Source organism: Lissotriton helveticus, chromosome 5_1 (assembly GCF_964261635.1).
Source record: "Lissotriton helveticus chromosome 5_1, aLisHel1.1, whole genome shotgun sequence".
NCBI classification, from domain to species: Eukaryota; Metazoa; Chordata; class Amphibia; order Caudata; family Salamandridae; genus Lissotriton; species Lissotriton helveticus.
Window position 1 is genome coordinate 1099567308 of NC_136065.1, and position 14995 is coordinate 1099582302.

The following is a 14995-nucleotide window of genomic DNA, read 5'->3' on the forward strand; positions in this document are numbered from 1 at the left end:
GATGAAGAATGATTAAAAGCAATGCTCGTGATGAGCATTCAGAAGCGAGGCTCGCGCTTTACTTTTCCTGCGCGTTAACAAGGAATGTCTAATGCTCGCGCTGGTTGCTCGCGCTGAGTTTTCAGAAGCAGAAGCAGCGCTCGCGCCAGTCTTTCCAATAACGTTATGCGCTTTAAGTTTTTTTTTTTTTTTGTTAAATTGAAGGCTGCACAGCAAGGCAAGTTTACTCACGTCCGACAGTGACACCGGCTTGACTTCGTGACTTACAATTCTTTTTCTTGAAAACGAGGCTTCACTCTCGCTTGACGTCGCGTCTGACTTGGATTACAGGGGATATTTGGGAGAGTTGAAGTACTGGACCGTCATCGTCGCCAGTGAAAGGAAGACGTTACCAGAGTAGTGTGAAGAGGCACGGTCCTTTATTCACATCCAGTCAACAGCTCTCCCGGCAGCAACTGCCGTCCAGGAGTTCTCAGCACTAGAACACAGGAGACTCCACGAGCACCATGACGCTCGTGGAGAAACCTGTGCACTTAAAGAAACAGTGTACATTGTTTGCATAACAGTACATCCCCACACTCCCCCAACAGAGCAATGGTTTCAGGAGTCAGAGCTGGACTAAAACCCGAAAGCCTCATGGACGCTGACCTATGTGGACTGTTACCATCGTCTCAGGTCGTTAAGGTCTCAGGGTTTGGAATACAGGTACTCCTAAGGTATCCGGGTCTGGAATACGGGTACTCCTAAGGTATCCGGGTCTGGAATACGGGTACTCCTAAAGTCTCAGTGTCTCATAGCTTTTGTAAAGCACTTGCAGACATGCCTCTGGAACAGAGGGTGGTCTTTAAAGTCTCAATTAATATCTGATTTATCCACCTCTTTCACACTCCTTTGTATTTAATGAACTCATCTATATCTCTACCTGCCCCGTGCAGATTATCTTAACACACCCATCCTGGTCTACTACTAAAGCTAATCACAAGGGAAGCAGGTAAAACTGACCCCCAGACAGCTCAGGTTCCACCACCCCCTTAGGTTGTACATATCTCATAATCTTTTGAAATAAACTTGCCACACCAAATTTGGAACTATTCACGTGGCTTTTTGATTGATCTTGTTCTGATGAGAAGAATTTCATTACTGTGATCTCGAATATTTCATGTAATAAATGGGAGCCTGAACGCCTGTTTCTGATTTTCTTATTAGAGTCTAATTGCAACAGCACCTCTCACTTGTAATAAGAAAGCATAAATCGTGGAGTAGTTTAATAAATTATTACAGTTGAGTTGTAATTTCACAATGCCTCTGCCAAATCCAGCAGATGATACATAAGAGGTGTATTGAGATGTTACTTCAACAAGTACAGGAGAGCTAAGTTACTAGCCTTCCAATCATGTTTACTAGCTGGCAAGGAGGCAGTTATGGCGTTGAAATGAATACACCCCCAGATGTAACAGAGAAGGAACGTTTTATTGACGTGGAAGGACACCCCCGCTAATCGCCCTGCTACACATGCCACTAATTGGCAAGTGAATGTTCACACAGATGTTTGGTGAAATTCCAACTGAAGAAGGAACTAGAAGTCGACGAAAGAGTAAGAGTGTAATTCTCTTGCTGTTTACAGCAAGTAGTCCATAATAATTGATGTTGTATTTATTACGTTGCTGGAATTCATTACAAAAAAATAAGTATGTGATCTGCAGACTGTCACACATTTTGAAAGTGACTTACATTCAGATGTTCTAGATATTTGGCACACATTACAAACCACTCCGCAGATTTCACATTGAAAGAGAATTATGGGGTGTGCCATGGTGTATATATGCCCACGTATTAAGAGGAATAACATATTCCATAACATTAATTTAAAAAAGACTTTGCAAGTTACCTTGAATTACTGTGATCTTATAAAGAAAGTCAGGCTTTAACACTATTGCAATATCCCTATAATTTACAGTGGGTAATACTATATGCCATATATAATATTATGTATGACAGGGGTCTCCAAACCAGTCCTGGAGGGCTGGATCCATGCCAGATTTTTAAAATAACTACATGTATCTTAATGGAGATATCCCAAAAATCTGGAATGAATCCGGCCCTCCAGGACAGGTTTGGGGACCCCTGATGTATGATATGGTGACTTCTATGAAATCCAGGGTTTGTACAGAGGTGTTTTATCGGTGGCTGTGAATCTTCACAAACTGGGGAGGATGAAAGGCAGTGTAAGTCTCACAGTACAGATGCCACAAAGCTGTACTGCATATGTGCGCAAACACACTGAAGAAGCCTTCCTGTACCTAATTATTTGTCATAATCTTCATGTGTTGCGCAACATAGGATATACAAATAGCTGCACAGCAATGTCATTAAATACACATCCATCATCTGTATTTTTGCTCCCAAGTGTAGGAAGGTCATCTGATCAGTGGGGAAAGTGGGGTAAGCAGGAGGAGGATAGACGGGACAGACTGGAAGAGAACACGCAGGTATGCTAGACACTGAACGGAAACAAAGTAAGACAGAACACAAAGGGGGCAAATAAAAAGCTGGTATGCCCCAACGAGATAGAAAACCAAAGGCTGTGAACTGGACATTAAGGCACAGAAAAAGGAAAGAGGGCGAGGAAGAAGAAAAGATGTGCAGAAAACTAGAGCCAATGAGAAGAATGGAGGGTTTCCGAAATAAGAGGGTGAGCAAGAAAAAAGTACATTACTGCAACTTCTTAAAATCTCCGGGCTCGTATCTCGTTGCCAAAAGAGTGTCTTTCTCCTCCCCATGTAACCGCCCGATATTTAAACCACACGCTTGCGCCTGTTTAATTAACCACTCAATTAATCCTCTACCGCCTTCAAACAACCGGTCATTTGGGGAAATACAACTTCCATAATGCAACAGAATACCTAACTCAATGCCTGCTAGTAACTCATTAACAGTAAAAAAACACATCTGCTCCCTGCTGCTTTACCCTGATCTAAGCAGCTGCACTGGCTGCATATAATGTAGTCGACAATTTGGGGAAGTATGTTCTAGAGACTGTGGGGGTCTCGCGGGGGGTGGTTGGTCTCTCGCGGGGGGTGGTTGGTCTCGCGCGGGGGGGGGTTGGTCTCGCGCGGGGGGTGGGGTTGGTCTCGCGGGGGGAGGTTGGTCTCGCTGGGGGGTTGGGGGGTCGGTCTCATGCGGGGGGGGGTTTCCTATGGAAAATAACATTTATAAAACTTACCTGACTGCCTACGCTCCTGGTCAGCTTTCGGCGCCTCTTCAGACAGGAACAGCACTGGAGTGGCAGCCCCTCTCATCCAATCCTGGCACAGCCAGCAGCGTCAGGATTGGCTTGGGGCACAGGTTACTCTTCGCCCGAGGCCTGCCCATTAGAAGACCGTGGGGCTCCTAATGGGCATGCGCGGGCATGGGCAACACAAGTGCGCATGAGTGGGCACGGTGCGAAAATTCGCCCTCCGTCCCCACTCATGCGCACTTGTGTTGTGCTGCTGCCTGTTGCCCCCCACTGGTCTGACAATCGTGTCAGTCAACATGACACCGGACCGCCCACCCCCTTCAGACTCTGAAGGGGGTAGGCGTCCGACGTCATGCTGACTGACATGATTGTCAGTTCTCCCTCGGCATCTGTGAACTTAAGTAAACTGAGAGTTTACTTAAGTTCACAGATGCCGAGAGAGCTGCGGGCGTGGGGGCTATGCCCCCACGCCCTATTGGACCCACCGTGCCTGCAACTTAGACGCCTTCAATTGGTTAAGAACCAAGCTGCCAGGCGTATTTTCACCAACCCAAGTGGCATCACGTTGGGCCACTAATGAAAAGCCTCCATTGGCTCCCAGTGGTCAAGAGCTGCATCTTCAAGTTGGGATGCTCTATCTTTAAAGCGCTTTATGGCAATTGTCGAGCTTTTATCTCGACATTAGGTCTTCACACCTGAACCTGTTGGCAACCTCTTCCTTCAAATGTAAGAAGCTTGGTGGTTTAGGGTTTTCAGTCTTGGCCCCTCAATTTTGGAACTCCCTTCCTGTGGAGATGAGGTCCTTGACTTCTCTTACACAGTTCAGGAAACAGCTTAAGACCTGCCTGTTTTCCCAGGTATATGATGACTAAGCCAACCTCCTTGCCGCTGCCTCGCTATGACCTTAGCGCCATGAAATCATTTTGGTGTACATGCGCTTAACAAGTGATGTTAATATAAAATAACATAAGAGGGTGTCACCCAAAAATATGACAGCTTCCTCCAAAGTGTGGCATATTCTTGTTTCACAAATCACCGCACTTTAAAAAAATTAAAGATAGAGAATTCCTCTTCAGGAGAGTAAGACCTGGCTAAACTAACCTACTAGTGTGGCTCATTTCCATTAACACAGCCCCTCCAGACCTTCTGCAAATTCAATTCATGGGCCTGCCATTCTGCTGGGGGTACAGGAAGAGAGGGTAGGCCTGACATCCCTTACTGTACCCCTCTATTTGAAGCCCAATTTGATTTACCCAGCCCCCCGTCTTGACCTTTTCTCTCTAGCTGCAGAGCTCCCCCATCAGATAATCTCTGCTCTATGCAGGCCACTTTTCACTGCATTAACGCAGCATGGCTAAGGCTGTTAAGGCTGAACAATCAGAAGAGGCTGCTAGAAGGCTGGAATTTCGCTCACAGAAAAGAAAGCCCTATAACTTCTCTTCTGTATTAGTTATGATACATTCAACAGTGGCAATTTGTTGGACTTATCATTACAAAACTTTTAAGTCCTTGAATACATGTTTCGCTCCTTCCTAGCTATATTTATACTTAAATAAAATTATTCCAATGTTTGCCAATGTAACTAAGTATCTATCATAGGGAAAAACGAAATTGGCAGTTCTTCCCTCACCAGGACTTATAGAGTATCTTTTATAATGGTCCTGCTTGTAGGTACATGGCACCTCACCTCTGGGAAACCTAGGGGAGACCTTAGGGGTGACGTATTTGTAAAAATAAGATAGATTACCACTTTGGAAGTACCTATAATTTCAAAGTCACATTTGCATATAATTTACTTTTAAAGGCATTCTGTAAACCAGGGCTGCCTTCAAAAATAACAACAGGCAACACAGCACTGCACCTTCCAGTGGAGGAAATCTACTGTGAGAAGCGTGGCTCAATGGTTAGAGCGGCAGACCCTGAAGCAGAGGTCTGGCCCGGGACCAGGGTTCAATTCCTGCCTCGGCGGCTCTTGGACTCAATTTCCCCGGACCCAATAATTCTTGCCCCGGTGCCTAGTCTAATCATGGGTCCCACTCTGTGACTCTGGGCAATACCTTGCTTAATCTCCACAACGGCCCCAGCAGCGCTTGGATTCCTGGCTTCACCTTGGGGGTGCCCAGGAGTGGACATTTCACAGGAAAGCGTGGATGGGTTCCACAGTGGTATGAATACAGCGCTACGAGACCTCTGGGTAGAAGTGCGCTATACAAATTATATTTACATTTACTGGGGCTCTAAAGCTCTGTGCCCTATTATATACTAGAGCCTGAAAGGTAGTTTGACTCCCCCTTGCTTTAATATATACTAGGGACTTACAGGGGTCTGTCATTGTCAATTGTAATTATACCTAATCACCACATACGTTTTTCATCAGATCACTGGTCCTGGCCCTGGTTTGCATAAACCAGGGCACAGTCAGAGTTAGTTACCACCGGTATCAGTCAAAAAATGGGGGCGAACAGGGCAAAGAGTATGACTTTCTCACACCTTTATAATACTTCATTTGTTGGTGTGTCTGCTGAAGGACTTTAACATTTATTTTGTTTTTTCCCACTGTACAGTTGTATATTATTCAGCCCAAGCAGGATGTTTTGTTGCGGCAAATCATTAGCTAATTTTATGACTTTGATGAAATGTAGTGCACATCTAGATGTGGTATGTTTATGTTAATCTGTTAAGAATGCTGTGTAGATTTTTGGGAGGAAATGGATGTTCTTTTGATGTGACAAGACATTGCCAACTTCATGGTTTTGAAACCGTGTTGTGTTCATGATGTTGCTGGGGTATGTCCAACATATTCTGTATTTGTTTTGCGAAGTGAAGTCAATCTTTATTGTTTATATATTTAAAATGATACAATGAATACACTAACAGTCCAGTGAAAAAATACATAAAGGAATAAATACTCATAATGTCATGTTATAAAAACATTATAATCAAATGTTGAAAAAGAAATACTGCGTGTGTACTAACATAAAAGACAGATAAAACATCTACTATAACTATTTGTGTCACATTCAACACCTATGCTGAAGCAAGAAAAGAGCTTCGGTCATAAATGTAACTAAATGAGCAGTCATTTGTAAGTCTTCTTCATTTAAACCCTAATTGTGGGTTTCACTGTTCTGGAGTGGATTTACAGCACAGTAAAAGTGCTGGTATTGTGGGTGCATCTAATCCAGTGCAATGAAATACACGTTGAACCCCATGGAATGGGGAATTACCACATGGGACTGATTTTTCCAGCTGGTGATACAACATGGAATTCCCAGATCATGTTTTTTAATGCATATGTTTACCACCTGCCCCCAGCAGCTGGTAGATGTATGTTGGTACCACTGGGTGGGGTGGGTCAAGTACGGTGAAAGAGAGGCAAGGTGTTTTATAGCAAGAGAAAGCATTGAACAGTCCCTTGTCGGAAAAAAAAACGGGGATGAGGCTTGGCTGCTGCTGAATGCAAAACTTCATGTGAATTTACTGTGCAGATTTACCGCTCAGTAAAACTGGGACTGAAAAACCGGTCCACTTGGAATCAGGCGGAGTGGAATTCCACGAGGTAATTCTGAACCACCTGACTTATTAATGAGGGACTTAGCCATACCTCAATTTTATGAATAATTGTTCACCCAGTAGTAATGGGCACACACATACAATGTGAAGTAAAGATTTACAAAAGGCATCATATAAGCAACACGTATTTGTGCAATTTTGATCAAAGGTCATGTGTGTCTTAATTCCAATGCAGGAATGGTTAAAAAAAAATATGCACAAATCTCTGCCTAGTCGACCCTGCTAGTGGATCAGATAGGGAATTAGCCAGGTTTTTTCTTGAGAAGTTCAAGAAGTGTAGCCTGAAAATGTCCTTTTATTAAAAGCCGTACTATCCCCACTATACAACATTGCTTTAACTTAGTTTGTTGAATACAGTCTTAAACAAGCATTTACAATGCAACGGTTTCGCCTTTGCAAAAGTTAGAGCTATTGGCATTGTAAATGACAACATTTTTAGGGCTCGGACTCCTCCCCACTGTAAGTGGGGGAGGAGTTTCGAGATCCTAATGTTATAAGAAAAAAAAGAAGAAGTATCCTTAGGGCCTTGGTGAGAGGAATTCCAGACATTCCTTAGCGTTTTCTGTCATCTGGCCAGTGATTCGTCTTCCTTGTGTTTTCGTTTTAATAGGCTTGAAGTGATAGGGTAAATGTAGTTTTGTTCCGCCATTTTGGGCATATTTCGTGCGTGCTTGCGCAAAGAAGTACATAAATTATAATTAGGAGCTGTCAGGGTGCCTCCGTTAGTGAATCCAGATGGCCGGGCGCGTTCACAATTCTGCAGCGCTCAGCGCGCAGCTTCCTTGTTTTGTTAGGCACGGTGAGATTAAGTGATTTGTCCAGAATCACGGATGTTGAGCGTCGTTGCCGAGACACGAACCCCGTTCTTGTTTTGAATGGGACGAGCAATTAGAGGGTGGAATATTATTGTGATCTTAACGAGGCTCGTTAGAGCTAAGGAGCTGCAGGGGGGTGCCGTGTGTACGGGGGTAGATAAATGGGCACCACTGGAATATACACGCCGGGATAAAAGCCCCCTGGCTGAGGCAGTTTACACATGACTTGCACGTACTTTCACTTCATTCTGCCCATCTGAGCATTAATAGTGTCGGGGAAGAAAGGAGAGATGAGATCATTTGGAAGCTGCCTCCCGGAGCCGGCGACCCCGGTGTCTGCGTGCGCGCGGCGGACCCCGGGGTGGCAGAGGGCACCGCTCTGCCCCTGCTGGGAGCTCGCAGGCGCCCCTGCACTCAGCGCAGGACACCCCTCCCCGCTGTTTGGTTTAACCCGTTGGTGTCCCGCGCCGCCCATGCCCTTTTTGGCCACCAGTGGGGCTGACAGTGTTGATCTTAGCGTGATGTCTCTTTCCAGCTCTGTCAGCTGGCAGTGCCGTGTGTCTGTGCGCGCTACGCCAACGCCTCTCCCAGCGCTCAGCCCTCACTCCAGCTCAGCTCAGAGTTACACTTTTAGTTTGTTTTAGCCGCTGCTGCTGGAGTTGTTTTCGTTGCATACGTGCAGCCAGCTCCAGCGTCTCGGCGTTTAAGGACCGGCGGCTTAGAATCGGGCTGAGACGACTCTAGCGGAGGCAGAGACTTCATAGCACGCAAATAGTTACATGTGGATGAAGTGTGGCTAGCAGACACGTGCACACCTTCTTTATAAACACCCCAGATCTTTCCATCACACACAGTACCCATACCGCACACATTCAGAATCAGGGACGCATGCACCCCTCCCCCCCCCACACACACACACATACACAGGGAGACCCACACATGCGCACACAAACAGAAACATACAAAAACACAGCCACACACTGGCCCACACAGGTGTCCACAAATACGCAAACATCGACACTGTAACAACTCAGGCAAACACATCCACCCCCACGCACACAGATGCCCACACATGCCGAAACTCACAGACGCAGAAATGTAGGCACACACAAACACGCTGACAGACACACAAGCCCTTAACACAAGGGGGCCGATAAACATAAACAGTGTTTGACTATGCAGGGTGACATTGGGAGTGTGCGGGTGAGCAGTGTGTGAATGTTACGGGGCAGTGTGTGAGTGTGCAGAAAACACCACACACACATACACCACACACACATAACGCACACACAAACCACACACCTCAGTCTCTCAACACCACACACTTGTCACCACTCAACACAACACACTCACCACCACACTCACTCCCCAGGCTCACCCCCACAGACTCACCACCACACACTCACCAGCACACAGAAAACAACACACACAACAACACACCCCCAGCCGTCAATTAATGCTTTCACCATGCACAAACACCAACAACCATCATCCATCTGTGCACGCTTTTACCAAGCACACACCCACCAGCCGTCAGTGCACCCTTCCACCAGGCACACACACCTCCAGCCGGCAGTGCACTTTTCCACCAAGCAATCGCAGTATGGTACACTTTACTTTTAAACATATTCATATAAAGCACAGCATGCCACCATTGGTAAAATTACAATTCAACAAACATACTTCCACTACACACCACATGCAGACACTCCATAACACATGGCAAAAAGACATTGGCATTTACAATGCCATTAGCTCAAACTCAAATAAATCCGAGCCCGATTGCATTTCTAATGCTTGTTATTCATGTGTTGGTTTTGAAAACAGATAAATAAATGGCATTGTCATTTACAATGTCAATAGCTTAATCTCTCGCAAATGCCACACACACACCCCCACAGAACGCCAGGCGAAACCTAAAAAACATTCCTAATTGTGTGCATGCTTGCTTACCTCTACCGGGATGTTGCAAGTTTGGAAACAAACGTTCACAAAAACAACAACTCTATGCCTCATCATATCAATCACTTAGGCAGTTTTGTGTATCAACTTTGATTAGTCCCGGACAGACTTGTCAAAAGGTCCCCCACGACAGTCTTGTCAAAAGGTCCCCCAAATTGCTTCAAGCCTCTTCCCTTGCTCACATCATCTCTTGAACAAACAAGGGAGACTACCAGTAAGAAGAACATCTTGTTATCCCAATAACGATAAAGAAACAGCCCCATGAACAGATATAAACCAGGAACGTCCTGAAATACTGCAGAGCGCAGCCTTTCACACATCCTTCTCTTTCTCTGTAATCTGCCTAACTCTGATGCAGCCAACTTCAGTTATGAAGGCATGTCAAATCCTATGAAGTCCTAATACTCAGGAATGTCACAAGTTGGGTTATGGAGGTAAAGACTAGTTTTACAAGGCGGCCCAATTCTGGGGTGGGGTTGCAGGATACCTCGGAGGAGCTGTGCCAAGGCAATCAGGAGTTTCAACTTACCCTGGGTGCAGAGAATGTGGCTGGTCATATTGACTTTGAATTTGTACACATGACAAGCTATAGGTCGCAGTAAGGAGGGCTCAGCTTAACTGAATGACCTACTTACACAACCACCTGGTGAATTTTAGAGCTCTGGCAGTGTACCTTGGTATTAATGGTTGTGGTATATAGGGCTGCTGTTAATTTTCAGTAGCCTTAACGACAGTGTGTATCTGGTCTAAGACCAGTTCTTCTGTATTAATCATGGTGGTTTTGTTGCCTATGCAAAACTGCCAACTTCTCAGTTTTGGGGACAAAAAAGTTCTCTGGCTGCTCCCAATGAGTTGGGCCTTATGTTTCCAAAACAATAGGGTTCTGGCTTGCCGCTGATGTTTGGAGCACTCATCTTTCTAAACAGTACATAATTAGGAGGCTGACAGAGCCTTCTGTTGGAATTACCATAGAGTTCTAGTCTTGCTCATAAAGGTTAAGGTCTTAAGTGTTTTTGAATGTAGGGTGGTAGCGGGGAGTGCATGGTGCCCTATAGAAAGGCTGTAAAGTTGAACAACAAAGATGACATTTAAGGCTGCAGTGACATGCTACCTTTGTGTGGACAAAGGCTCAGAAGACATGGTGTATGTAAAACGTTGAATGGGGATGGTGTGAGAATGTGATGCATGTAACATTGGGGCATGTGTGCTGGCTGAAGCCTGGCAGTTAATTACAGGTGGAGGGGGGGAGCCTTGATAGAGCCAATAGACTGTGGCTATTAACAAGGGACTATTAGAATAAACACGGTATTTTCTACTTAATAGCCTCATGACTCTTCAATACGAAAGACTCCCCCTTGCAGCTACAAAAGAGCCATTGTATCATAATTCGGGCCGGGCATGGTAAACCAATGGCTAAAAGGATTAACAACTGCAGGGGAATATCCGTCCGAACTGGTACAAAAAAAAGTATATGAACGCAGTGAACAGAAAAGTACAGTATTGATATCAGCAAACAAACAATTTGAGCAGCTGCAGCGTTTACCTCCTTCGTGTAAAGAGATAATTCCAAAGACGTTGTCTAGCCTACACTTCAGTTTCCCCACACCACTGACAGCGTGAATGAAGAGGCGTTGACATAGGGGGCGGGGTTAGGGAGGGGCGAGAAGGAGGGAGGAAGGATGGGAGGCGTGCAGGAACAGGACCTCGCCACGTTTTTGGAACAAGCCTCAAAGAACCAGTGACAATCCTGCCCACACCCACCTCCGTGTTGTAACAAGTCTCACCGTCACGCACGCGAAAAAACAAAACACACTGCTACGATAAAACAGCCAGATAAACGATTCCAGAGCGTCGCATATCCCAACAAGAACCAACTGTTCTGTCAACGTAATAGCAATGAGTACCGCTCGATCCAATAAGAAGAAACATGCACCACACCAGCCTCAGTAAGAGACAACAGCATTTAATGGCAGCTCTCCTCAAACAAGCCAGGTCTACTTAGAGCGCGTTCCTTACCTCCCGCCAGACTTAAAACCAGAGTTCCTCTGCTTTTACCCGCGACTTAACCGGCTTCAATAAGTGAAGGCAACAAGTCAGGTCCCGGGCCGCGCTGTGATTGGCTGACGTCACGGGGGTGTCCCGGCCGGCAGCCAATCACAGCGCGGCCCGGGAATGACGTCACGGGGGTGTCCCGGGCCGGCAGCCAATCGCAGCGCGGCCCGGGACAAAGGGGCGGGGCTTAAAAAAAGCACCAGAAACGCCCCCGAATCGCGTTTTCGTGAGAAAGCGCGATTGACAGCCTCTGTCTCCCAATGGCTAGTCTCCATTTATGGAGCTAGCCAATTGGAAACAGAGGCTGTCCTAACCTCACTACTAAAAACAAAAGATTTCGACTGGGAGGGGCTTTGCCCCTCGCCAAAAGTCGAAACCTAAAAAGGTCAGTGATATAAGGCCTGTCGCAGAGTTTGCAGCTGTAAGGAGCTCAGTGCCTCATCTAAATCAAGTAGCCAATGAGAATACGAAAGTTGACTGCAATGGAGTACTTGTGAAATCGTCGTTTTGAGGAAATTCTCTACAACATGTCATAGCAAATACCATCAATTGAGACATCAACTTGAGCAATGACTGCTGCAGAATAAATGCTATCCTAATTTACACTTGGCTGGTTGAATTAAGGAGACCAAAGATTTGTCTAAAAGCTTTACATTGGGAACAGTCTATCCAAAGGCTTAATTTCCATGGAAATCTTTCTATAATCTACAGATGGCAGAGATTTTCTATTTGTAAGCTCCAACAGCTGGGAGGTCCGCCCAGAAGATATTTACAGACAATTAGAGAGTTGCTCAGTACCTGGAATATATTTGTGAAATCTAACCAGGGCTCAATATACAGGAAAGTACTTAGGTACATTTACAGGGATAAAAAGAATTTTCTGATTTCTGGAGAATATTAGTGTATTTCACACAGTTACAATTTCCAGAAAAATTGAGTTACTGGATAGTATCTGTTAATTTTTTAGATACAACTTACATGAATGTGGAGTGTTACCACTGACTCATTTAGAGTTCACTGGGGTCGCAACTGCGACCCTTGGCTTGCTTCATATGACCGCTAGCAATGTGCTTGTGACCCCTTTCTCGGAGGAAATCAAAACACTTCCAAAACATTTATTGTTGCAAGTGGAGCTAAAAAGATAACCCTGTTTCCTTGAGCATCGAAAAAAGCAAGAAATACAGCTAAGATAAGGGCGTAGGGAGGGATGTTAGAGGGGAAGAGAAGATGAAGGGATATGAGGGAAAAATTAACAAATAAAGACCAGCAAGAGGACACTACAGAGACATGGGTGAGAGATCAAGATAGGTCTGTATGTGCATGCGTGTGTGTTTGTGTGTGATAGAGAGAGAGGTATTGAAGAGAAGTAGAAACTGGTGTAAAAAAGATACAGTCAGCTGAATAAGAGAGTGAGACAGGTGAGAGCGATAGTTGATATGTAAATAGACAAGTGAAAAAGAGAAAGCTTACAGTCAGAGAGATGGGAAGACTGGTGAGAGTATAATATAGTATAAAAGATGTGTTATAGAGAGGGACAGATGACAGTGAGATAGTTTTGGAGATTTCCGAGGAAATATTTATGCAACTGTTGACTGTCCGCAAGGAAATCGGAAAGATTGGGTTCTGGGCAAAAGCGAGGACACATTTACCACTGCTAACAATAAAACAAAAACACATATTTAATCTAGATTGTTGCAGTCATAAAGATAGCCTATGCATGTTTCAACTGTACAATTTCTGCCTATTTCACTGTTTTATTTTTTATTTTTTACCTATTTATTCACTCACAGTGGTCTGAAGAACACCCCAAAGATCAATTCCTGGATAGAGCTGATGATGCAGGATCCAGCTGTCAAGGCGACGAAAATGGATGCGAAAATCATGAAAGCATTCTTTGCTCTATATGCTACTGATAATTCTCCGGATGTGCTCGACTTCGATCTTTAGTCATAGGCAACACTGTGAACACAGTCCATTGAATTTGTTCCCTAATGTATGATGCTTCTTTACATTCTAGTTATGCCTAACCAAGATGCTTAGTAGATTCAATCTGTGTTTGACACTAATAAATTAATCCTGGCCACTGTTTTTTTTCACACTGAGGTGTTGTTAGCTTAGATGAACGGACCTAGAAACAAATATTGTAGACATCTAAAGTTTTATGTTAATTTACTAGAAAAATAAAAGTATACCAGGGAAAGATGTTTACAAGGGTCCCAATGATTTTATTTTGTTAATGTTTATAGATATTCTGTCCAGAAAGCAAAGAAACAAATATATTAAACTCAAATGCACAATAAATACACCTTCTTAGAGTGCCACCTCTGGTTTCTTCCGATTCATATTCTCCACCTCAGTTTGTCTCCCCAGTGTCAATGCAAAACAATAATTGATAAAGTGGAAGCATCATCACACTGTTCCTGTCCCCCATTACAACAATGGAAGTGGCTGCATTGTGACTTTGGAGGAAGTATTACATTGACAGACCCAACGGGGCTCTGCCAACAGAACACTAGAGTTCCGCCGATCACTAAATGAGGCTGGCAGAATGCACAGTTGGTGGACAGGCTACTCTGTCGCATTTGTAGTGGAGTACCCTGTCTGCCAAACTCAAAATCAGGCTCTTATATTTTTAATTATCAGTAGTCACATTATTTCCAAGGAGCAACATAAGAGCTGCAATTGTTATTGCTAGCTACTCTTAAATGATGACGTTTGGTATTAACAAAACATTAATTGAAATTGAATGCTCATTTTATGGCTTAAGTACTCCTTGTATGGCTTGAATGCTATATATAAAAACCTCCTAACATGCCACATTATAAGTATCTTTGGGACACCATCATTTGCAAGTACAGTTTTTGAAAAAGGAAAAACATGGACTGGGTAATCATCCATATCTGTAGGTGTGTGTTTCATCTTCAGCTAAAACAATTGTTTGTGTTTATCTATTTGTAGAGGGCAGCTGTCACCCAAAAGCATCTTGGAACCAGGGCAGAGGCAAAGACAGAGATAGGAAGAAAAAGGAGATTACAAATTTGAACAAAGATGATTCTTTAATCTTTGTGTTAAATAGTGTGAGTTGGACTGATGAAGTTCTAGCTGTAAATTATTTGTAAGAGTGGGGCTCAAGATTCTAAAAGCTCTTACTCCAGTCTGCAGCCTACGGTAGCGGGGGATTTGAAGACGCAACAAAGAACCTATTGTATGGGATCTGTTGAAGCTGTAGTGAGAAAGCAAGAAGTAGAGTCGATTACAATCTGTGGTATAGAAAGCCTGGTAAATCAGGAAGACAGACTTAAAATGAAGCCTACGAATGGCATGTCTCACCACTGAAGCAAGATCAGTCTTACGC

The 14995-nt window shown here is 44.4% G+C and overlaps 1 protein-coding gene across 2 annotated transcripts in view; it reads left to right on the top strand.

Moving 5' to 3' along the window:
- Positions 1-13961, top strand: part of LOC144755155 (glutathione S-transferase omega-1-like) — a 499081-nt gene extending 485120 nt beyond the window's left edge. For both annotated transcript variants that reach the window (XM_078643734.1, XM_078643735.1), the window contains one exon: positions 13431-13961. In XM_078643734.1, coding sequence (XP_078499860.1) covers positions 13431-13587 — 157 coding nt within the window. In that variant the 3' untranslated portion in view covers positions 13588-13961. The remainder of the gene's footprint in view (positions 1-13430) is intronic.
- The last annotated feature ends 1034 nt before the right edge of the window (positions 13962-14995 follow it).